Source organism: Peromyscus eremicus, chromosome 11 (assembly GCF_949786415.1).
Source record: "Peromyscus eremicus chromosome 11, PerEre_H2_v1, whole genome shotgun sequence".
Lineage (NCBI taxonomy): Eukaryota > Metazoa > Chordata > Mammalia > Rodentia > Cricetidae > Peromyscus > Peromyscus eremicus.
The window spans coordinates 59176721-59201688 of record NC_081427.1 but is presented as its reverse complement, the minus strand read 5'-3'; the positions used below and the strand labels follow the sequence as shown (position 1 = coordinate 59201688).

Genomic DNA, 24968 nt, shown 5'->3' with positions numbered 1-24968 from the left:
AGTGAATTATCTGTGTAGCAGGAAGGAAAAGGTGGGAACTACCTCTCCAGAAGGGATTTTGCTAAAAAAAAAAAATTATTTGGAGATGGTCTTCAAGATAAGCAAACATAAACTCTTCCAAATAGTGAAAATTACAGTGAGCAGGAATATAGATTTCAGTTGGATTTTGTTATTGTTGTTTGTTTCTTTTTTTTTTTTTTTTGGTTTTTCGAGACAGTGTTTCTCTGTGTAGCTTTGCACCTTTCCTGGGACTCACTTGGTAGCCCAGGCTGGCCTCGAACTCACAGAGATCCGCCTGCCTCTGCCTCCCTGTTGTTTGTTTCTTAATATGACAGCAGTCATGTAAGTTATTGTTTGTTGAGAAAACTCTGATTTGCTTGGATGTAGAATCTCTGAACTGTCTGCAGTACAGAGTGAGATCCAATCGGCACCAAGAGGAATTTCTCGAGTAATGCTGATCAAATGAATTATGATGGCCAGAAAGACTTACAAAGTGCAGAGCATCACCAGCTAAATACTGGAAATAAAACAGTTGTCCTGCCAATAAAGAAAGCCACCCATGCTTACATCAGGGGCATCTTGAGTTCTTGTGGAAATTACACAGAAAGAATGGATATCGAGAGTGGAAAGGTGCACAGGATACTAAGGTGATTAGGATGAATAGCACTCACCTTGCTCTCTAGAGTCTGTGCCCACAAGACAAAGATTTGTGCTAAAACTTCTGTGTTAACTATTCTGTTTAAAGGGTTTGCCTTTAACAGAATTTCAGATGCTTACATGAGACTTGATATAAACAGAATCTGAAAATTAAATTGTTCGAATACAAGGTAACAGACTCTTGTAGGTAGATTCAGTTCATATATACATTAAACCTTAAGCTTATTTACTGTAGAAATTGTTCAGATCCTTTAAAATGAGTTATTTTAAATGTCTTACACCTTTGTGAATATTTATTGACTTGATTTATAATTAGATAGTTTAGTAGTTGAAATAATCTTGTTTTTCTTGTGTTTTAGTTGTAAACATTCCTTTTCATGTATGTTTTCAATATAAATTAAAGTTTAAAGCTCAAAGTTTGAAGCTATTTTAACTATTGCCTTTGTGATTATAACCCAGTGTGAGTGTGGCCTAATAGGACTGCTCTTAGCAAGTCTTACTTTCTAAATATATTTTTGAACTGTGGTATAGTTGTGAGTCTTAGATCAGAGTTTCTCAGTATAGCAGTTCAGATGAATTTCTTTTCCAGAAATGATCTCCTTGAAAAGTTAGATGCTTATTCTAACACATTAGTTATTACTCAGACACTTTATAGAACTTTCTTTGGGTTGTCTGCTAAAGGAGAGAAATTATACTTTTTGCTACATGAATTTCATGGTTTTTTACAACAAAGAGCTAAAATTGTAAGTTGATTTCTGAAACAAACTTTCATGAAATACCTTTTAAGCTTCAGTAATTTTGACCGTAAATTAAATCTTTCATTACGTTTTTTCACGTTACTGAGTAGCTAGCAAACAGAGTAAAGGAGTAGTCAGTTAAAACCTGTCAGTCATACAGTCTCAGCTTACAGCCTCTTACTTGTTTGTTTTGGGAGAGAGTGTCTGGGAATGGCTTTATTTTATAAGAATTTTTTTCCTCTTCAATTTAAAATATACTTACTATATCTGAATATAGTGATAGAATAGCTTCCATATCCCAAACAAGTAGGTACTGTGTGTGACAGTGGTGTTTCTAAGAATTAGCATTTCATGAATAATTTTTTCATTTTATGACCTTTTATGTTATTCTTTTCTTTTTTAACTTTATGTTATTGCTTTCTGTTATTGAATTGGCTATTTAGAAGTCTTTGCTAATGAGTTTTTTAGTTGTTAGTGATAATATAATGATATGTAATGTGTCTGTATGACTTACATAATATGGGCATTTATATTTTATTATTAGTTAAAAGCTTTTTCTTAGTATTTTGATGTACAAATAGATACTTAAATGGTTGCATTTTCTTAGCAATTAAAAAAAAAGTATAGTATACGCCTGTCTGCTGACTCTACCACTCATGTGAGTCTTAATAAATTGTTTCTTAATAACCAGAGAAGAATACAGATAAGCAGCTTACCAAATTCTAACTTCTTGATATGGTGATATTTTGAATAAGATTTATCGCAGCACTTATGTACAGTGTCTGGGGTTTAGGCTCTTTTCTCCTCATTTTCATACTACAAGCTGTACTTGTTGGGAGGCTGTGCTGGTTATGTAAGAGTCAGTTCAGAAAATGAAGGATAACCAAGGAAACACAGGCCCTGTGGCATGCTGCTAGTTGGCTAATGCATATAGTCTCTGTGTTCAGTTTGCAGAAAAGTTTCAGGAATTTAAAGAAGCTGCTCGTCTCGCAAAGGAGAAGTCGCAAGAGAAGATGGAACTAACCAGTACACCTTCACAGGTGGGTGTGCTGGATCTGCTTTCATGTGTGAGCCCTGCTCACTTCAGACCATCGTATCCTTTATGCCAGAGTAAAATTTGGAAGAATAATGGCAAAATTAATTACCAGAGAAGTGCACTCTTAATTAGTTTCTACTGACAGAAATACATCAGTGTTTACAAGAATAATTTTAAAAATCAATATTAACTCAGATAACCTTTACGTTCCTGTCTTTGTTTAAGTTTTTATTGTTGTGAAAAGACACCATGACCACAGCAACTCTTAAAAAGTAAAACGTTTAATTGAAGGGTTCACTTATAGTTTCAGAGGTTCAGTCTATGGTAGTGTGCAGACAGACATGATGCTAGAGCTGAGAGTGCTACATCTTACAGACAACAAGAAGTGGACTTAAAGTCACACTGAGGGAAGCTTGAGCAAAAGACACCTCAAACCCTGCCCCCACGGTGACACACTTCCTCCAACAAGGCCACATCTCCTAATAGTGCCACTAGGTCCAATTTCCTTTAAACCACCACAGTACCTAACAGCAGAAGAGCAAAAGTACAAAATGATCGGCCTGTGTTTTTGTCAATGTTCTTTTACACCGGCAGTGGTAAGACAGAAAAGAGAGTCTCAGAAAAACAAACAGAAATGTGCTCGCTCGTGTTCTCGGAAGCTAGGTGTGACACACCCTGCAGAACCACGTGGGAAAGTCGGAGGGAGTAGTTAAGAGGCAAAAAGAGCAAAGGAAATCTGTGCCAGACTTTCGCTTAGGATTTCATGGGGAAAGTGGAGAAACAATAAAAATAGTTTAGGATTGGCTAGTTTGAGCAATTTCATTGGCTCTCAGTTTCTACTGGCTTTAATCTGGCTCTGGAGTGGTTAAGACAACAGAATAGGTTTCTTCAGTACTAGGCCAGATAAGAAAATGTTTTGTGTAATACTAGCATGGCTAGTTTGACATCTAAGGCCCCTTCCCCACTAGGCTTCTAGTTTCTCTAAGTATTGGCTAGTTCTAAAGGAGAGAAGTAGTTTATCTAGTCAAACATTACAAAATATTGTATAATTGTGAGAGTAGTTGCTTATGTACAATCTTGACAACCTGAGTTCTCTTCCCCAGAACTCACAAGGTAGACAAAGGTGGCAAGAGAGAACCAGCATCCATGCCCTCCACCCACATGCCTTCTGTAGCTTGTGCATCCCTCCAACATCCATGTCCTCTACTCACATGCCTGCCATAGCTTGTGCATCCCCCCAACATCCATGTCCTCTACCCATATGCCTGCCATAGCTTGTGTATCCCCCTAACATCCATGTCCTCTACCCACATGCCTGCTGTAGCATGTGCATCCCAACATCCGTGTCCTCTGTACCTACATGCCTGCTGTAGCTTGTGCATCCCTCCAACATCCATGTCCTCTACCCACATGCCTGCTGTAGCATGTGCATCCCAACATCCATGTCCTCTGTACCTACATGCCTGCTGTAGCTTGTGCATCCCTCCAACATCCATGTCCTCTACCCACATGCCTGCTGTAGCATGTGCATCCCCCCAACATCCATGTCCTCTGTACCTACATGCCTGCTGTAGCTTGTGCATCCCTCCAACATCCATGTCCTCTACCCACATGCCTGCCGTAGCTTGTGCATCCCTCCAACATCCATGTCCTCTACCCACATGCCTGCTGTAGCATGTGCATCCCCCCAACATCCATGTCCTCTGTACCTACATGCCTGCTGTAGCTTGTGCATCCCCCCAACATCCATGTCCTCTACCCACATGCCTGCCATAGTTTGTATATGCCCCCACTATAACAATAATAATAATAATTTTAAAAATCAAACATTACAAAATATAAAGCATTGTAAAATTTAAGGCATGTGGTTCTTCCTGGTCATAAAAATCTACTTATATCTAACTATTTGGTAAGCCTCACTAAGTATAAAGAATTCATTTTTCTTTTAATTAGGAGAGTTCTACTAAATGTCTTTGCTCACAGACAACGTTTATTGTGGATTGAAACCAAAGTCCATTCTTCCATACTTGTAGCAACCTGGGATAATTTGGGTGATCTTTGTGAAACTGCACTGGCTCTCTTTCAAATGCTCTGCTGCTCCAGTGATTCCTTTAATCATAAAAGCCACTCAAAATTATGTGCCAGTATGTATTGGGAGTTCTGATTCTTTAGGTGAATGATTTTCTAATTACCAAAAGATGCAACACAAAGCACATTCAGTAAGTAAATACACAAAAATATCAATAAAGTTGTAGTGGATGATAAATGTCATTGTCTTTAGCTACTGTTTCTCCAGTTATAACTTAGCATTGTGTTTAATTGATTGTAAACTGTTACAAGTTATAAGCTAATTTCTTATCTCTGGTGGAAGGAAAGTCTTTAAGCTTTTACTTTGGTCAAATGAATATAGAAAAGATCATATTTGAAAAAGTGCCATGATATAAAAAGAATGAATAATATCTTAATTTGATCAGCGCTTGAGAAACAGGCCTTAATTTGTCTTTTCAAATATTTCAAGTCTATTAACTTACTGTGTAGGAGCCAGAGAGAAAAGAAGAAAAAACATTTTCTCCTTCCTCCTCTTCCCTGCATTTGTGACAACCACAAACAATGTTTCTCTTTTGTTTGAGTGGAATAATTTAAATTGAATAACTGGTGATAGTAGAGAGTCGACATCCTTCTTTTTACTTGAGGAGGTACACTACTTCAGTTAAGAAGATTTGAGACATGGGATGGGGATATAGCTCAGTGATAGAGAGACGACCTGCATACCAGACTCTAGGTTGGATGCCCAGCACTACAGAAAGTGAGATGGGAGCACACGACGGCTCAGCATGTAATCCCTTGCTGTGCAAGCCTGTAACCTAAACCTGATGCCCAGAACCACATGGTGGAAGGAGAGACCCCGCTCTTGACCCTAACGCCTCCCACTGTAACACTCATGTGCCCCTTCTCTTCCTTATCCCCTCCCTCTGCTTCTCTGAACCTCCCTTCTCCTTCTACCTCAACAAATACACAACAAACAATAAATTAAATTAAAACACAAAACCATAAGCATTTTCAAGCCAGACAAACTTAAATGTTTTTTTTTCTGTGACTAGAGAAGTTGTTTAACTCGAGTGTTTATACATCTTAGCATAAGTATTACATCACTTTATTGAGAGAGGTGAGTGTGATAAGGATAATGGCAACTTATGGTTATGAACAATGTGTGCTCTAGAGCTGGGCTTGAATTTTGGCACTAACCTTTATTAGCTTTGTGAATTAGGTGAGTAACTGGGGGTGGAAGTCGGACATAAAAAAATGGGAATAAGACCCACATATTCTCAGGGTTATTGTGAGACTTCAATAAGGATTAGAAAATGCTTATATATAGTAAATCCTTAGGAAATATAGACACCTGTTGTTGTTGAGTGAGTGTGATTGTAATGGTGAGAATAATAATTATAAAGTCTTTAAACAGTGCCTGGCACATAATACTTGTTAGGAAAACATAGATGCCTTTGGTGGCATAGTGGCTTTGGGTTTCTGTTGCTTTGGTAAAACCATGACCAAAAGCAACTTGAGGAGGAGAGGGTTTATTTGGTTACATATCCCAGGTCACAGTCTGTTGAGGGAAGCCAAGGCGGGAACTCAAACAGGAAAGAACCTGGAGGCAGGAGCTGAAGCAGAAGCCATGGAAGAGCTCTGCTTATTGGCCTGCTCCTCATGACCTGCTCAGCTTGCTTTCTTTATTCATTTATACAAGTTGCATGTACACCTGTATGACAGAAGAGGGATCAGATCCCATTATAGATGGTTGTAAGCCACCATGTGGTTGCTGGGAATTGAACTCAGGACCTCTGGAAGAGCAGCCAGTGCTCTTAACCACTGAGTCACCTCTCCAGCCCCCTCAACTTGCTTTCTTACATAACACAGGACCATCTGCTTAGATTTGGCACTGCCCACAGTGGGTTGGGCCCTCCTACATCAATTATTCGTCAAGAAAATGCCTCACAGGCTTGCCTTCAGGCCAGTCTGATAGAGGTAATTCCTTAATTGAGATCCCATCTTCTCAGATGACTAGTTTGTGTTAAGTTGGCAAAAAACAACCAGCACAACATGCATCAGAATTCTTTTGGAAACTTATTAAAGCACACTATAGTTTCTTATTTAATAAGTCTAAGATGGAGCCCAGATATTTGTATTTCTGCTTTCTTTTCAGGAGATACTGATGTGATTGGTCTTATGTAAGGAATGCTGTAGACAAGTCATTACATCTACCTTAAGACCCTGAACTAAAAGGAGTCTTGCATTTAGACAGAAGTTACTCTTGAACTAAGGCAATGTATACTCCTGGCTGAGATAGAGAGTGTTAAAGTTAGCATGAGCCTGTCAATGTAGCACTGTAACTGTCAGTCAAGTCTGTATAGGCTATAATAAGTCTAGGTGAAGTCTAGAACAGTAAAAAGGGAGTGGAACAGATTGGGACTGTAGGGTACAGGCTCTTTTTGTCTCTTGGAATCAAAACCAATAGTTGGTCTATTAATCAAAAAAGAGAGCTAATGCTTAAACAGGTCTGTGATCCCAAGTACTCTGGAGGTTGAGACAAGAGGATTGTAAAGTATGCCTGGGCTACACACTGAATTTAGAGCCATTCCAGACAAATAAATAAGATCCTGTCTTAACGTAACAGTAAGTAAAAAACAGGGTTGAGCTCAGTGATATAGTGTCTGCTTAATGTACAGGAGGCCCTAGATTCAATCCCCATTATTGGGGGGGAAATGTGAGGAAAACATTTTAAAGGATTCTTAAAATTTTTATGTTTACATTCAGTAATTTTAATTCTCCAATATTTTAATCTAAAACCTTTGAATATGTTGTTGACTTGAATCCTACCTTTCTTTTCTATGTTTTGACAATCTAACAGACCGACGATACTAACAGTTAGTTGTTGTGGGAGGTCTCTGCAGGCTGTAAAGCAGGCAGGGAAATGAGCCTGCTGAGGGAAGACTGAAACTCGGTTCACCCTGATTTAGGTAACTGGTGCGGGGCCAAGATTTCTTGGAGTCTGATATATTCAGATATAGCTTGTATATTTTTGCCATATTTAAGCACAGTGCAATTTTGGATAAAGTTTCCAGATAACAACTCTTCCCCTTGAGTTCAGCCAAGCTTAAAGATATGTTTACCATGAAGCTCTTTACAAAGTACATATATGGCTTCTTCCCTGAAATGGGTTCTCTTGACTCAGAAACAGTGCCCAAGATAAGGATCTAGGGAGAGTGACTGAGTAAGCACAATGCCTGTAGGTGTCAGGGCTGGCCTGGCCCTAAGATGACATTTAGGCTCTTGTAAAGTACAAATGACATCTCTTACAAGGAAAAGTTTTATGGCCTAGAAGCAATGCTCAAGATTTAGGGGGAAAGGGTCTGGGATTAACAAACATAATGTTCTGAGTGATATGGGCAGAGACTGGCTCAGCAGGTAGCAAAGGATTTCCAGGTTATAAACTACATTTTCCCACATTCTGGGAGAACGGCCAAATATCTTCTCCCTTTGGAGAGAGCAGGGGAGATCAGGTGTGTGTTTAATTTTCCTGGTTTCTCCAGTGCTTATCTGTGTACACAGGACCTTTTTGCCCTCTACACATTTTCTTGAGTTTTGAGTTTGGTTTTTTGCTTTGTTTTGTTTTTGTTTTTATGGGTGCGTTTATTTGGGCTTGCAATTCAAAGGGATATATGTTCACTATGTCAGAGAAGGTGAGGCTGCTGGTCACATTGCATCTGAAGTCAGGAGGCAGAGGGAGATGAATTCAAGGTTGTTAAATAGAACTAAAGCTTGGCACTTGCAAAGATATCAGAATATTCTATTTTTATATCTTTTCTCTGATATCTGGTATGATAGTATGTAAAAATACATAGTGTATTATATGTGCTTAATTCACCTGTGAATTTTATTTTACTTTATAGCCATTCACTTTTCAGACATTTTAAAGCATTTCATTTGCTTTTAATTAAAATAACTACTATAGTTTAGCATTCTAAATTGATTAATTTACATAATATTTAATCCAGTTATTAATTATGTAAATACAGTTGGCATAAACAATCTTGAAGGTAAATACAACTGGCTCCTGTTAGGCGTTTAATGCAGTTACTGGGTACAAAGTATGTAAGCAGAGTGAAGATTAACCCGTTCAATCAGTTAGTACATCTTACAGTATTACTTAGGGGTTGGAAAGATGGCTCAGCAGTTAAGAGTACTTGTTTTTACAAAGGACCAGAGTTCAGTTTCCAGCACCTATGTCAGGGAGCTTACAACCCCAAGTAACTTCAGCTCCAGGGGATCCAGCACTCTGCACTCTTCTGGCCTCTGTGGGTACGTGCATACACTCACAAACACACATACCTACACATGAACTAGAGAATAAATCTTTTAAAAAAATAGATGGGTTATTCAGACTCAGATTTTCTTTTTCTTTCCAATTCCTTTTTTTCCCCAGGATTTCTTTTCTTTTCTTTTTTTTTTTGCGCGGGGGGCGGGGGGGGGGGGGAGGGGGACAGGGACGGGATTGTTTCTAAATGCTTACTGCTTTGCTAATCCTTAATATTGATATAAAATTGTAAAATGCTTTTAACATAATGAAAAGCTTGTTAATCTGCTAGACTTTATATTTAGAACTCTGTGAAAACCCTCCATGAGAGGTCTGAGTTTCGGCAGTCAGAGAAGCAGTGTCTTAAAGGAACGGTAACCCCTGTCAGATAGGAGCAGAGGAAACCCATGCCTTGCTACATGCCGGGCAGAACTGTGCCCTGTGTAAGGACTGTTACAGTTGCCAGAAGCTGGGGTTCCAGAGATGGTGGCCCGAATGGTGACAGTATGGGGAATAATTGACACCAGAGGATGACAGGGTGCTTGCCTGGCATCTCAACTCCATCTTCTGTGTGTATGACAGTCATCAAGTTTCTCCCCAGATTTTCCTCTCAGACTTCTGCACAGAAGAGAGAGGTATTGAAAATTTTATTGAAGTATGAAAGAATGAGGTGGAATGAGTCTTTCATGAATGTTTGTTAAATAATAAAGGGCCTGTTTTAGTTTAGCTAAAAAGGATGAAACTAAAGAAATTTCATTTCAGGCATTATTTGAATTAGTACAGAGTCTGGTGAGGAAGGATGGAGCTACCAGTGCCTCCCACACTGCCTTACTCCAGAGGTGGTGATGTTTTGTTTTTCTGAGACACTGTCTCACTGTGATACTCAGGCTGGCCTTAAGCATACTATCCTCCTGCCTCATCCTCTTGAGTGCTGGGATTGTAGACAAACACCACCCTGCCCAGCTGCCATTTTTTCATTCTAGAGTAATTTTATGAATATCATTAATTTCACTTGGTTACTTTTATTAACCCAAATATTTTCACGTTTTTAAAATTACATTTCTAAATTGTTATCTTTATAGTTTTAAATTATATTATATTTTGGTTAATTTTCTTATGAGTTGCTTTCCTGAAAAAATAATTATCTTTTTTTAATCTAATTCAAATTTTAGTAGCTATTTGATTTTATCACAAGGACTTCATTTAGATGACATTGTGTGCTTGAACAAAAGTGTAACACTTTTTAAAGCAATCTCTTACTCTCTTTTCTCTCTTCTTTTGTTTAAAGGAGTCCGCAGGAGGAGACCTTCAGTCTCCTTTAACCCCAGAAAGCATCAATGGCACGGACGATGAAAGGACGCCGGATGTGACCCAGAACTCGGAGCCAAGGGCTGAGCCAGCTCAGAATGCGCTGCCGTTCTCACATAGGTACACGTTCAACTCGGCAATCATGATTCAGTAGGATGTGCAAATATCAGAATGCGCTGCCGTTCTCACATAGGTACACTTTCACCTCGGCAATCATGATCCAGTAGGATGTGCAAATATAGAGGCTTATTTGATTCAGAAACTCTTGAGTGGAAAGCCCAGGTCAGACTTCTTTAATTAATTTGTTGATTTTGGTTGCTCAAATTGATTGAATGAATATTTTCATTATCTGTGTGGAAAAAGGGATATTGAGTTAATTATACGAGAAACTTTTTCAGTGAAACAAAACATAAATCCCCTTTTAGGGGGCTTTTTTTTTCTCCAAGACAGGGTTTCTCTGTGTAACAGCCCTGGCTGTCCTGGAACTTGTTCTGTAGACTGGGCAGGCCTTGAACACACAGAGATCCACCTGCCTCTGCCTCTGCCTCCTGAGTGCTGGGAAAATCTCTTCTATTTTTGAAGACCCCTTTTGTTACCTAGTTTTCTGTTTTCATGTGTGTAACTTAAGAATTATACATTGTAATTAGAAGCAATAGGATTCCTACTTTAAAGTGAAGCTTTACTGTAGTCCTAGAGGTGTCATACCACAGTTTCACAGACGACAGTAGATATCAGGCTTGAGCCTGTGAAAAGTAATGACAGACTGTTTTGTGTACCAACAGAAGAAAAGCTTGAATTGCTTCTGAATTTTTAAAAGAATTCTGTAGTCTAAAAGATACAGTGTGTTCTAAATGTGTTATAAGCTAGTTACATTAATTATTGGCCACACTGTGTTATTATTAGACTGTAAAGAGGAATGTGAAATGGTACTATTGAAATTTTTTTTTATCTGTAATCTGCCTTAACATTAATTTTTACTCTTAACTGAATATTAGTTTATATAAAATTAAGAAAATAGTTTTATTTTACTGCACATTGTTTTGGAGGGACCAAGTTTTAGAAAATTAAATTTTTTTACAGATTAAGAGTTGCAAAGTGAAAGCCAGGGCAGTGGTGGCACACGCCTTTAGTCCCAGCACTTGGGAGGTAGAGGCAGGCGGATCTCTGTGAGTTCGAGGCCAGCCTGGGCAACAGAGTGAGTTCCAGGACAGGCTCCAAAGCTACACAGAGAAACCCTGTCTTGGGGGCCGGGGAGTGGGGGGGGCTGAGGGAGTTACAAAGTGACATATTTCAAGCTGTCCTAAGTGAATTTTAATTTTCATTTAACTGTATCAAGTAATAGATGCATAGGATTAAACATATTAGACAAGCACTGAGTAATCTTATCAGGCTGAGGAGGAAGGAAATCAGGCGTGATTTTTAAGACTAAATGGGATATTTTGAATGTAAGGATGCTCTAATACCAACTCTACATGTAATAGTAAAATATTTTGAAGTAAGTTGTTCATGATTTGAATTACTGTAAATGCAAGTGCTTTTTTTCTCTAGCTATACAGAGAGCTGAACTCAGGAAACCCTCATTCCCTCAATCTGACTACCATACATTCATGTTGATTTAGTGAGCAGTCTTTTAACAAGACTGCAATTCTTTGATAGCATTACAAAAATTACATTATTTAATTATAAAGAATGATATTGTAGGATGATTTTAAAATATTTTAACTGCATTAAGGAAAGGAAAAACTTCCTTTCTTTCAAGTAATATTTAACCTTTCCATTTAAAAGACTGAACTGCACTGGTCGTAATTATATAGTTAATTTAACACCTAAATTGAACCATCTGTACTGAATACTGTGGCATTTAGAAATAAGAACTTTTAAATTTAACATTTGTAGAAGCTCCTTCTAGTTTATACACTTAAAATTTCCTAAATGTTTATTGTTTTCCTAATCCTTAATATTGATGTTACTTCCCTAGAACTGGTCCCCATCTAATGACTCTTTTCCTGTGTTCTTGAGTGTCTGTTAGAAATCACTTTTACCTTGAAGATACTTCTGTGACCCATGACTTGTCATGGGGGATTGACAGTGTTCTAAATAGAAACCTAGGAGATCAGTTTAACCTTACAATTCTGTTGAAGGCATTTTATAATCATACAGTTTTTCTTATTATTTTAAGAATTCCCAGCTATAGGATTTTATAAATGTATTCCTTTGAATTCAATGATACATGATTCAGGATTCATCTACTTCCTTGATTGAAATAAAGATTTTCATGGGAGGTAGATTATTTACAGTTACTGCAAGAATTCCTGATTGTCAAAAAGATAGAAGACCTCAGAGAAGGTATTATTGAAGATTTCCCAAACGATGGTAGTTTCAAATCAACTTAATAGGTCTTTCATGGCTTCTGAAAAAGAAGATAAGTAGCAGACATCAATAAAGCTGACTGTAGTGTTTCAGTGTTACGCATACATATGTGCATGCTGAATTACAATGTGAAGCATCATAGTTTGAAAGCATATGCCTTTGGCTTATGAGAAAACTAAATCCTAAAATTTAGTTTATGTGTCCTAGGTCCAGTTGCTCATTAGTAATCACTTTGATTTGACAGCTCAGTTCTTCTGACCCTGCCCTAGTATGTATATAGGTATACATGTCATAATGCATACATAATAATTTAAAAAAAATTTCATGTGTATGGGTGTTTTGCATGCAGGCATGCCCATGCCTGGTGCCCAAAGAAGCCAGAAGAGGGTGTCAGATCCCCTAGAACTGGAGTTACAGATGGTTGTGAGCCACTATGTGGGTGCTGGTATCTGAACCTTGATCTTCTACAAGAGCAAGTGCTTTTAAGCACTGAGCCAACTTTTCAGCCTCTATTGTATTATTTTAAAAGCAAATCCTAGATCCATAATTTCATCCACAATAGTTTCTTAAAATTATCTTGAACTTTTAAGGAAATATAACTAAGCTGTGACAGTTTTATCTTCCCTAATTCAGTGGCATAATGCCTTACCTTGAATTATTTACTACTTTCTTTGAATTTTAAAACCTATACTGCTAAATTAAAGTGTAAGCATATGGGCTCTTATGTACTCTTTAGTCAAGTGCTATAGGACTGTTTTGTGTCCCTTTCATAAACTATGCAAAAATAGTCTAATCGAATATGTTTTGAAGAGTGAACACTCTTTGGTCTACTTTAAATGCTTTCAAAAGCTTAGGAGATGTAAAACAGGAAAACGTGAGGGTGAATGTTTACTAATTACTTTGAGGGTATGTTATTACATCTTTTCTAAATTGCTTTTTTCTTTATAATTATTTTTAACTTAAATGATAATATCCTTTTGGGATTGAACAAAAACTCATTGACAAACTGAAGTGACTTTTGAGGGTGTAATTTGAGACCGTAGTCTTAAACTAGCTGGTAACTAAAATGCGTTTAGACCCTAATAGACTAACTTGTATGGACGCGTGTACAAAAGTTTCCCACTCTCATTCAAGGTAATGGTTTGCTTCCTGGTGTCATTTGTTTGGAATTCTAGAATGTGTTATCTCTTACAATAAGTGTTTAGATTTTTTAAATAAGATTTAAGACAACCTAAATTCTCTCAGAAGTAGTTAGTTTTATATTCTTGAAGTGCTGTTGGAATGTGATACTGAAATATACTACTGAAAATTAAAATTTTTTATTTTGTTAATTATAACTTTGGTTCTCAGAGATGCAGTATTATATTGGTAAATAACTGCTATAATCTTTTGGAGAGTTCAGAACTTATATCAGCAGTTTGTGAAGCTATTTTTGTACTGACAATTTTTGATAAGTTTGGCTACTGTAATGGAAAATAGGCTTTTTCAAGCACTGATTATATTTGGAGTCTTCTAACGTTTGGATAATACATTCCTATGGTGCTGCTGGACTTTATGCATTTTGGGGGTACTGCATGTATCTTCTATTCTGTTAGAGATTTCCCTGCCACTTCTTGTGTGTTTGCAACAACTCATTAAAAGGTGTATGCAGAAATACTTTCTAGTATATTGCTTTTTGCTATAAAACAGTATAATAGTAAACACCTGGGTTGATCCACTCCATTTATATCTATTATCTAAGTTTCAGAAAGGGACTAGAATTGAAATTATACCTAGAGATTTTTCTGCAATTTCTGTATTTTAGGTAACATTTTAACCAGTTTTTAAAAAATTATTTATATTTAAGTGAGCTAAAGTATACCAGAATGTACTTTTTATAAATTAGATACAGTTTGTACTTATTTGCAGATGTTACAACAGAAAAAAGTGACTAGTGTTATGAAGCCTAAGCACTGCCTGGCATGTTGGCACACGCCTTTAATCCTCAGGAGACGGGGCAAATAGAGCTCCATGGGTTCTAGGCCAGCCAGGGTTCCATAGTGGGACCTTGTCTCAAAAGGGTCTAACTTACCATATGCTATGTACATCTGGCATACATCTCCTTCCTTTTAAAGTAGTAAACAGAACTTAGAAGGTTGTAGTTAGTAGCTAAAGTAAAAATAACAGCTGTAGATAATTTTTGTTTAGATAAATCTATAAAGCTGGGATTTAACTTAATAAGAAGTGATTTTTATCACTGATAAAATTATAGGCAAAAATTTTACATTGTACAGTTCCCTTAACTGCTATAGTTGTGACTTTGCATTGTCAAACCTCAAAAATTATGCTAGATTTTTCAGAATTAATATGAAAGCTTAGAAAACTTATGATCATAACTCAGCAATTTAGAGATACAGAATTTACTTTACCATAATTGTGAAAGGGTGGCATTTTATAACAAGTGCCATCTTGTTAATTTGCTGCTTAAATACTGATCTACATTCTCTGCAAATTGAGAAGCAATTTATGTCTTTTAAAATAAAATGCAACAAAGAATATAGTTTATCGACCAAGATTGTTAAGTCGTTTTCTGAATAGATATACCTGATATTTTGTCTTAAATTTTTGCAAAACTACTTTTCATTTTCTTCTGAAGTCATCCAAGATTTTGTGGAAATGTTAAAAACTGCTAAAGTCTTTTGTGAGGCATTATCACTCAGTATAGGTTATTTATAAGAAGAAATGATTCTGTGAGACCCAGACATTTCTAAGCTACTTCCAGTATAGGTTAGTCCCTTGTCTCCCCTTTCCAGCTGTTCCTGTTAATGAAGGAGGGTATGGAGTCATTCATCTCCAGTGGCTGTCAGCTTCTTTCTACAGCTGTCTAGCTGGAGTTAGCTATGTGGTACCTGGCCATGGATGAGATTGGTGTAGACTGTGATCTCTTCCCTTGGAGGACTTTTAAAAACCATTGTGTGGATTCCATTGGAGAGAGGTTTATGATTTGGACAGGTCTGCTCTGGTACATAAGGAAAATGCTTTGATTTCTAATTTGATTTTACTTTTAAGAGTATTAAGGGTTGAGACCAAAACATAACAAACGTAGAGAGAGGCAGACAAGCCACATACATAGTGAAATTTGTGATATGGGTGATCGTAAAGAGTGATGAGGTTAAATGGAGTGTGTAAACTACTGAAGTTTTTACAAGTGAAGCCAGAGGGGTGTTATCTAGTGACAGCTGACTTCTTCCAGACCTTTGAAACTAACCTGTAAAGTCAGGCAAATGCTTGTTTCAGACATTAAACTCACACTTCACATGAAAATAAAATGACAGTTTGCTAAAGAGTGTTGAAAGTCTGCCCCAGTGACTGCCTTGCTGTGGAGTATCGAAAGTGTGGCTATGAAAACTATTGAAACGACTACACACTGTGTTCCTTCATGTCAGTTTGCCATTTGCCATTACAGTTTAGCAGGTTGACCAGTATGTTCATTTTTATGACTTTTACTAAATTGAAGTTTAAAAATAGTAAGACTTTGGAGATAGAAGGAACTTTGACCATTGTGCAGTTCAGAAATCACTTCATGGGCTGGAGAGATGGCTCAGTGGTTAAGAGCACTGGCTGCTCTTCCAGAGGTCCTGAGTTCAATTCCCAGCAACCACATGGTGGCTCAGAACCATTTACAATGGGATCTGATGCTCTCTTCTGTCATGAAGATGTACAGGAAGACAGAACACTCACACATAAATAAATACGTAAACAAACAAACAAACAAACAAATAAATAAATCTTTAAAAAAAAGAAAGAAATCACTTCATTTTACAAAAGTAGAAACAGAATCAGAGTGTTCTTAACCTTATCTGCTAAATGTCTGGATTGCATCAGAAAGCTCTCCAGAAATTTGGGTCATTAGCGTCTAACCTGGCCAAGGGAGTTCTCTCTGTGTAAACTATAAGAGAGTGTCACTTTTCAAACACTCACCCTCCTGATTTTTATTGTGGTTCAACTTACATGTTGGCCTCTGCATGTTTAACTCCCTATTCGGGAATTCTCAACTTCCAAACTAGGCCTCATTGACTTGAATTTCTAGCTGTCTCTCATATATTTCTACTTATTTTAGATAAACAGTAAATAATGAATAGTTTTTTTTGAACAAATAAATGGCTTTTTGCTATTCCTGCTCTTAACTGAGATAATAGAACAAGGTACATCAAAGTGATTCAAGTTGTTCATTAACATAAACAAACACATATGTTTAGTAGAACTAGCAAAGTTACATATTTGGGGGCTGGAGAGATGGCTCAGTGGTTAAGAGCACTGACTGCTCTTCCAGAGGTCCTGAGTTCAATTCCCAGCACCCACATGGTGGCTCACGTCCATCTGTAATGAGATCTGGTGCCCTCTTCTGTGTACATAATAAATAAATAAATCTTTTTTTAAAAAGTTACATATTTGAAGAATAATCAGCTTAATATCATAATTCTAACTAAAGACTGTTAATATTCCCTTTACTATTTGTTTGTTTGTTTGTTTGTTTATTTATGTATTTTGGTTTTTTGAGACAGGATTTCTGTGTGCAACCCTGACTGTCCTGGAACTCACTCTGTAGACCAGGCTGGCCTCAGACTCAAAAGAGATCCGCCTGCCTCTGCCTCCCGAGTGCTGGGATTAAAGGCATGTGCCAGCATTGCCGGGCTCCCTTGACTATTTTTAATGGCAGCTTTTTAGAGAAATAATTCACATGCTAAACAATACTTAATATGCTATTTACTATTCACATATTAAAACATACAATTCAGTAGTTTTAATATATTCACATAATTCTACAACCTTAACTATTAATGAGTTTTCACCATGCCTGCCCCTTGACCAAGATAAAAACAAACCTGTACCCATCAGGAATTTCCTCCTTTGCCTACATATACATATTCTCCTTCATCTCCAACACTACACAATCGTGAATCTATTCTGCCTGTGTGGGTTTCTCTATTCTGTACGTTCCATGTATAAGAACTCATATAATATGCACTGAGTCATACGTTCATTCAGTGGCAATGCTTTAGAGGAATCGCCAGACTGTTGTGGCAAGCAGCTGCACCAATTTGCACTTCCTTCACTAGAGTATAAGGGTTCTTTTCTTTACATAGCACCAGAACTTTTTATCGTTGGTCTCCCTCAACCCTCCTGCAGCTGGCTTTGAACCCAGAGCCCCGAGTGTGTTGAGTCAGCGCTCTGCACTGAGCAGCACCCTTTTCCCTCATCTTTTTTGTGAGCGCCATCCTCCTGGATGAACTTGTATTTGGTTGTGATTTGGTTTCCCTAATGGCATCTTTTGATATGCCTATAGACCACTTGTATATCTTCAGAGAACTGCTACTCAGATCCTTTACCCAGTTTCAGTTGAGATTTGTCTCTTTATTTTTGATTTGTGGGAGTCCTTTATATATTCTAGATATTAAACTTTTATCATGTAAATGATTTGCAAATGGTTTCTCTAATTCAGTAGGTTGTCTTTTTTTTTTTGGAAGTGCTTTGCAGTATAAAAGTTTTAACAGGGGCTGGAAAGATGGCTCGGTGGTTAAGAGCACTGGCTGCTCTTTCAGAGGACCCTGGTTCAATTCCCAACAACCACATGGTGACTCGCAACCATCTATAATGAGATTTGGTGCCCTCTTCTGGCGTGCAGGGACACTTGCAGGCAGAACACTGTATACATAATAAATAAATACGTTAAAAAAAGTTTTAACATTTTTTTATTTTTGATTTATTTATATTTTTTCTTTAGTTGCTTGTGTTTTTGATGTTATGTTAAGACATCACTGACTCGTCTGAGGTCAAAAGATTTGCAACACATATTTTTTCCTGAGTTTTCAGCTCTTCAGTTTTAATCCCTGATCCATTTTTCGCATATGATATGAGGTAGAGACTTGTTTTTTTTCCTTTTATGTGATTATCTACTTTTCTCAGTACTACTTTTTTTTTTAAGGCCATTCCTTCTCCATTGAAAATATCTTTGCATTCTGAACAAAGATCATAAAAATGGAAATTTATTTCTGGGCTCTCAGTTCTGGCCCGTTGATAAGTTCTATCCTTATACCAGTACTACATTGCCTTCATTATTTTAGCTTTGGATTAATCTTTAAAATTGGGAAATATGATTTTATAGCCTTTTTCTTCTCTTTAAAGGTTGACTCTTAAGTCCCTAAAATTTCTTCTTTTTTTTTTTCCTTTTTCCTTTTTGGTTTTTTAAGACAGGGTTTCTCTGTGTAGCTTTGGAGTCTGTCCTGGAACTCTCTCTGTAGACCAGACTAGCCTTGAACTCAGAGATCCACCTGCCTCTGCCTCCCAAGTTCTGGGATTAAAGGCGTGCTTCACCACCGCCTGGCTTGAGTCCTTAAAATTTCTAAGCAAAGTTTATTCTATAGAAATTCCCTCTACATTTCTACAGAGAAACTGTTTGGGATTCTGATAAGGATTTATTAAAATTAAAGTATCAATCTTAGTAGTTTTAAAGTGGATCCCTTAGGATTTTTTTATGGATAAAATTAAGTTTTCTGCCAATTGATATAGCTTTACTGTATTATTTTCTGTCTAGGTGCCTTGATTTTCAGTTTCCTGGCTAATAGCCCTACCTAGTACAGTATTAAGTACGAAGAACAGTGGGATCTTTTACATTCAGAATCTTTTACCATGGTCAACTGTGCAGTTTTTGTAGATACTGTTTATCAGGACTAGCAAGTTCCCCTGTATTCCTAGATTGTTAGCATTTTTCCATCATACTAATTCCTGTTAGTGATTTCTTCTCTTATGCCCCCATAATGTGATGGTTTTACTATTTTATGTATTAGCAAAGTCAGCAATATCCATGGGATATTTCAAAGGAAAAAAAAACTTGATAGGAAAAATTCTTATAAAAATACTAATATTTTTAAAGAACATAACACTGGGCATACTTTTACTGTATTCAAATGTGGAGATTTCCTGTCTTTTTTCTCTCTTCATCATATAGGAAGTATCATTATATAGAGAGACTATGAGTAGAGTTCACGTGCTTCCTAATTTTTAAGGTGTATTGTTTTGAATATTAAAGTTACATTTCAGATCATTGATTTCTAGTATAATTATTGCTCTACAAATGGCTTTTTTCTTATTGCACTGTCAGCTGGTTGTTTTACATGATCACGTCTATGATCAATACTTTTTTTTGACAGTGCTCCACCCCGTTTGCTTTGGAGGGTTTGTGTTTTGGAGCACAGACATTTTAAAGAGTTTAGTAAACTTCTGCATTTATCTTCAAGCAATGCAGCAATGCTATGGTTATCTCATAGGACATTTTAAAAGCTTTGCGTGCTTAGTGGAATAGGAAGTCCTGAAGAAATTAATGTTAAAATCTTTTACTCCCATCTACCTGAGACACCAAAGGGGTTTGTTTAAATTTTCAACAATAAAAGTAGTCCATGACACTCTTAAACTGCAACCTTAAATAGTTCTGCAAAATGCTTTCTTAATCCAAGGTAATAACTTTGGTGTCTATAAATGTCAGGTTAATGGTAGTGCTTGTTAGAAAATGTGTTTTTAGAAAACTTATTTGATCCTGTGGCTTAATATATTTTTGTAGCTAAATTTTTTTAGGATATGCTTACTTGTAATCTAAATTACTATTAAAGAAACCAAGTAAGGACTTTCTCATGTTCTACAAAATACAGTACTCCTCTGTCCAATACAGAGAATAAATAGTATTAATTTGCTAACTTATGTAATGAAACAGATCATGTGTGTTGTCTAAGTCCAAGCACACTGCTGCTGTATATGCCCTTTGCTTGGCTTTGCTTTGCTTTGCTTTGCTTTGCTTTGCTTTGTTTTGTTTTGCTTTGTTTTGTGAGATGGGGTCTGGCAATGTAGCTCAGACTGATCTTGAACTTTCTTCTTGCCTTAGCTTCCCAAGGGCTGGAATTACAGGTGTTCACCACCACCCCCAGCTGGTAGTCGTACCTCTTTCAAGAGGTATTAACTGTTTTGTCATATGATTATATGTGGCCACAAAGTCTTAGGTTCCATGACAAAGAAAGAAGGATCTTTAATGGGATTTTAGGAACCTTATCACGTACAGGACCTGCCAGGAGTCACACCCTGAACTCATACTAGACAGAGGAGCATATTAGAGTTTTGCAGGAGAAAGATTTATTGGGCAGTGAGAAATAAATACAAAATATCACATATCTAGATAGATTCCTATCTTTTTCTCCTACTGCCACTTTTTTTTAAAAAAAATTCTACTTGAATTTTTTTTCTTTTTATGGAAAAGTTGGACTCTTCCCTTTCATCCTATACTTACTGGATAGTGATGGGTTTTTGTTTTTGTTTTTGGTTTTTTTGGGTTTTTTTTTTTTTTTCAAGTTAAAAAAAAATCAGTTCTCCAAGATGGATTTTTTTTTCCCTGCCGTGAAGACAGCCAATTTTCCTTGCTGGAGAACTTCTCTGGCCTTGCTTATTTTTTAACTTAGTGACGTCACTATTTTCCTTGGAAGAAGAGCATCTGCAGTGATTCTAAGAGAACGATACAAATGATCCCGACTGAGAGAAGCTCCTGGAAGAAGCACAACAGTTTCAAGAGACCCAGGTGTGCAATTTTAACGTTGAAGAGTGCAAAGAAAGTAGTTCTTTTAAAGAAGACGCCTGCTTGAAGTCTGTGGAGAGGACAACCAAGCTGCCGCCATCTAGAGAAAGAAGAGAGGGACTTTGGCAGATACTTCATGGTTAGAACTTTGGAAAATGCCATGATACTTGCTTCAACAATTTTCAGAAGACTGAAAAGCCTTTGATGGAGGAAGGAAAAAACAACAACCTGGTTTTCTTGGACTTTTAAATAGAACTGATTCATGGATGTTATTTGTTTTGAAACTTAACAAATAGAGCAACTTTTCTACATGTGATCTTGGCACATGTGAGATTGTTGTCATGAATCCACCTCCCTACCTCACAGGGATGTTGTGAGGCAGATGTTAAATCTTCTGAAGAAATGTCTATAACTAGCAATTCATGTCTATCTCTTTGTTGATAGTTTCTGTTTATTTAAAAATGTATAAGTTTTATTATCTACAAGGAATATTAGGTCACCTTTTGGAAGATAATGGCATTGTATTTGATTTATGAGCATCCTGTACAAAGAATTACTTGGCTGCACGAGGTCTTAAATTGATTCTTCTACAAATGAGCCTTCATACAGTAATAATAAAAGCTATAGTAAAAATGTCTGGGTTCCCCTTTTATTTAATTGGTATTACTATACAAATAAAGATTTGATGGATACTTCATAATATATAGGAAGAAAATTCATATCTATTAAATCAGAGGAAATCAGGAAGTGAATTGAAGGATTCAAGCTTATACACTGATATTTGTAAACAAATAAAAATTTTTCCTATATGACTATATCATTGAAATATTTATTTTATGACTAAACCTATGTACTATAAAATAAAAAAAAGGGGGGGGGCTGGAGAGATGGCTCAGAGGTTAGGAGCGTTGACTGCTCTTCCAGAGGTCCTGAGTTCAATTCCCAGCAACCACATGGTGGCTCACAACCATCTGTAATGAGATCTGGTGCCCTCTTCTGGCCTGTTTTAAAAAAAAAAAAAAAAAAAAGGAAACAAATATAGTGCTAGGGCAGGGGTACTCAACCTGTGGGTAGTGACCCCTTGGGTCAAATGGCCTTTTCACAGGAGTAGCCTAAGACCATCAGAAAACACAGTATTTGCATTACGATTCATAACAGCAAAATTATAGTTATGAAGTAGCAACGAAAATAATTTGATGGTTGGGGGTCACCACAACATGAGGAACTGTGTACAAGGGTCACAGCATTAGGAGGGCTGAGAACCACTGCTCTAGGGAAAGAGTGTTGAAGGGAGTGGTCTGGTGGTTTGGTTGATTTTGCAGTGGTGGGGAGGTAGGACCACTAGGTCACATATGCTAGACAGGCATGCCTAACACTGAGATACACCCTTGTCCACAATACCTTTTAATACACCTTACAAACTTCTAGAAACCTACTACCTAACTATCCTACACACCCTAGATCACTCAAAGGATATACATGTAGGAATGGGAACGGTAATAGAAGGGACCTTTCTTTTGCTGACTCAGTTTATTTAGTAAAAGAAGTTAGTCATTTTCCTCCCTCCTGTTCCCCCAACCCTTTGTGTGTGCATGTGTATGTTTCCTTGTTGGCTTTTGTTTTTGCAGTGCTAAGAATCAAACCTAGGATCTTTACGTGCTAAGCAAGCTTGTTACCAGTGAGCTTTATCCACAGCCTGATTGCTCATTTAATAGGTTTTGAGATCCACAGTCATTAAGCATTTTGTGCATATCTATTGATCTAAGTTGCTGAAAGTGGTCCATACTGTAGTCTTCCATATCCACTTGAATACTACAATAAACATATTTGAGGAATTTGGTTCTCTTACTAAAAATTATGTAAACAGTGAGCTCTGCAGTAAATTTGAGAACAGTCATGAAATTGTTGATAAACTTTGTTTTCTATTACATTTATATTTATATTATATAAGAATAAAGCCTCTCAGAATTAATCTGAGCCTTACTTTTTATATACCAAAAATGTAATTTTAATTTTAAGAAGTCAGTTATTGCTTAAAATATTTATTAAAGAAGTATCCCTGGGCTGGAGAGATGGCTCACAGGTTAAGAGCACTAGATATTCTTCCAGAAGTTCTGAGTTCAATTCCCAGCAACCACATGGTGGCTCACAGCCATCTGTAATGAGATCTGGTGCCCTCCTCTGACGTGCAGGCATACATGCAGGCAGAATACTGTATACATAACAAATAAATTGATCTTTAAAAAAACTCTATATTTGAAAAAAGTATCCCCCATAATACATCTAATATAATAGATGCTTGCTTTTCTAATTGATGTATTATGGAAACAAGTGTTAAAGTTTGTGAACATGTGCTTCAGAAACAGTAGAGACATACAATAGTACCAGTCATTACCTTAGCAGTGTTAATTTGTCTAATATTTAAAACAATGCTTCCACCAGTTTTATTATGGGAATAATTTATAGGATGCATCCCGAACCTAATTTGATTCAAGAAGGAATTAGCTTTATGGGAAAATATGAATTTAGAATGAACATCCTTGATGAAGAATTTTGGAATATGAAATGCTTCAAAAACTGAAACTTTTTTTCAAGTATCACTATGATGCCACAAATGGAAGATTATGCATCTTACCACATGTGGTGACTCATAGTCAACATTCAGGCAGACCAAAAATCTTGTATAAAATTATCTTCAGACTGTGTTTAAAATGTATATAAAACATAAATGAATTTCACTCACAAGGTACCTCATTATGTACATGAAAAAATGTTTTAAATCTGAAACACTTCCAGTTCCAAGTATTTTAGATAAGGATGCTTTCATCTGTAATGTAATGGTTTTGTCGTCATTTTGGTCTCTAAAAGTTCAGAATGTTCTTAACCATCTCAAGAATGTAGGGATTGTACTTAGGTTCTTCTGGCTCAGCCACCAGTACTAGTCACTTAAGCAAGTGACTTTGTGTCTCTGAGTGACAGTTTTCATTTCTTAGGTAAAAGGGAAAGGTTAAGATGTGATTTCTAAGTAAGTGGACTTGATTATCTTCATGTGACCCTGTCTTTAGTCAAGAAATGAGTAATATATCCTCTGTCTTCTGTGGCTGTGCTGAGATTCAGTACTGGCTTTATAATTGTTAGGACACATAATGTTACTGTGCTATATAAAGGAACCTTTTTCATACAGCAAATTAGCTAGCTCTGCCTTTAAATATAACATTAGGAAAAAAGTAGTATCCTGTGCTTTGGCATAATATGCACACATAATTGAAATCATTTAAATTCCTCCCAGATGGCACTACAGATTCAAAATGTATAATATATCAGTTAACTACTTTTCAACAATAGATTCATGTAAAATTAGAACACTAGCCAAAGATATGGGATGAATTCATAAGCTCTTGGAGTGGATTATCATAATGAGATAAGTTTCAGAAACATATTGCTATCTGGTAACTAGACTTAGAGATTGAACAAGGTTGATAAATAGCTTATAGGTTGAATTAAATCTCCTATACTTGCAAATTTGGAGTTTAGCAGTATTAATAATATTTAGGCTGGGAATGTAGTTCAGTGAAGTCCTGATTAGGTGGGTTCAATCTTCAGCATGTGCGCATGCATACACAAATAATTAACTGGCCAGTTGAAAATAAATTTGCTCTCTAAAGTCGCTTTCTTAGCATCATTTTACCAACCTATGGAAAATGATTGCATCAGATATGCATTTTTTGGGCAAGCAAGTTGTAAACCTTTAATGAGTGATGTACTACTGTATCTAGAAAAGTAGTATAGACATCTAGCACCCTAAATAGTGCTAATTGATACTTTACGTAGGAGTCACACCTAACTGTCCTACACAAGTTCTAGACTAGTTTATAGAGGTAAAATATTTCACACAGAGGCCAACAAAGG

At 36.7% G+C, this 24968-nt stretch overlaps 1 protein-coding gene across 2 annotated transcripts in view; it reads left to right on the top strand.

Annotated features, from left to right (window-relative positions):
• Nucleotides 1-24968, top strand: part of Homer1 (homer scaffold protein 1) — a 110526-nt gene that overhangs the window by 53047 nt on the left and 32511 nt on the right. For both annotated transcript variants that reach the window (XM_059276374.1, XM_059276375.1), the window contains 2 exons: nt 2342-2434; nt 10074-10213. In XM_059276374.1, the coding sequence (XP_059132357.1) occupies nt 2342-2434; nt 10074-10213 (233 nt within the window). The remainder of the gene's footprint in view (nt 1-2341; nt 2435-10073; nt 10214-24968) is intronic.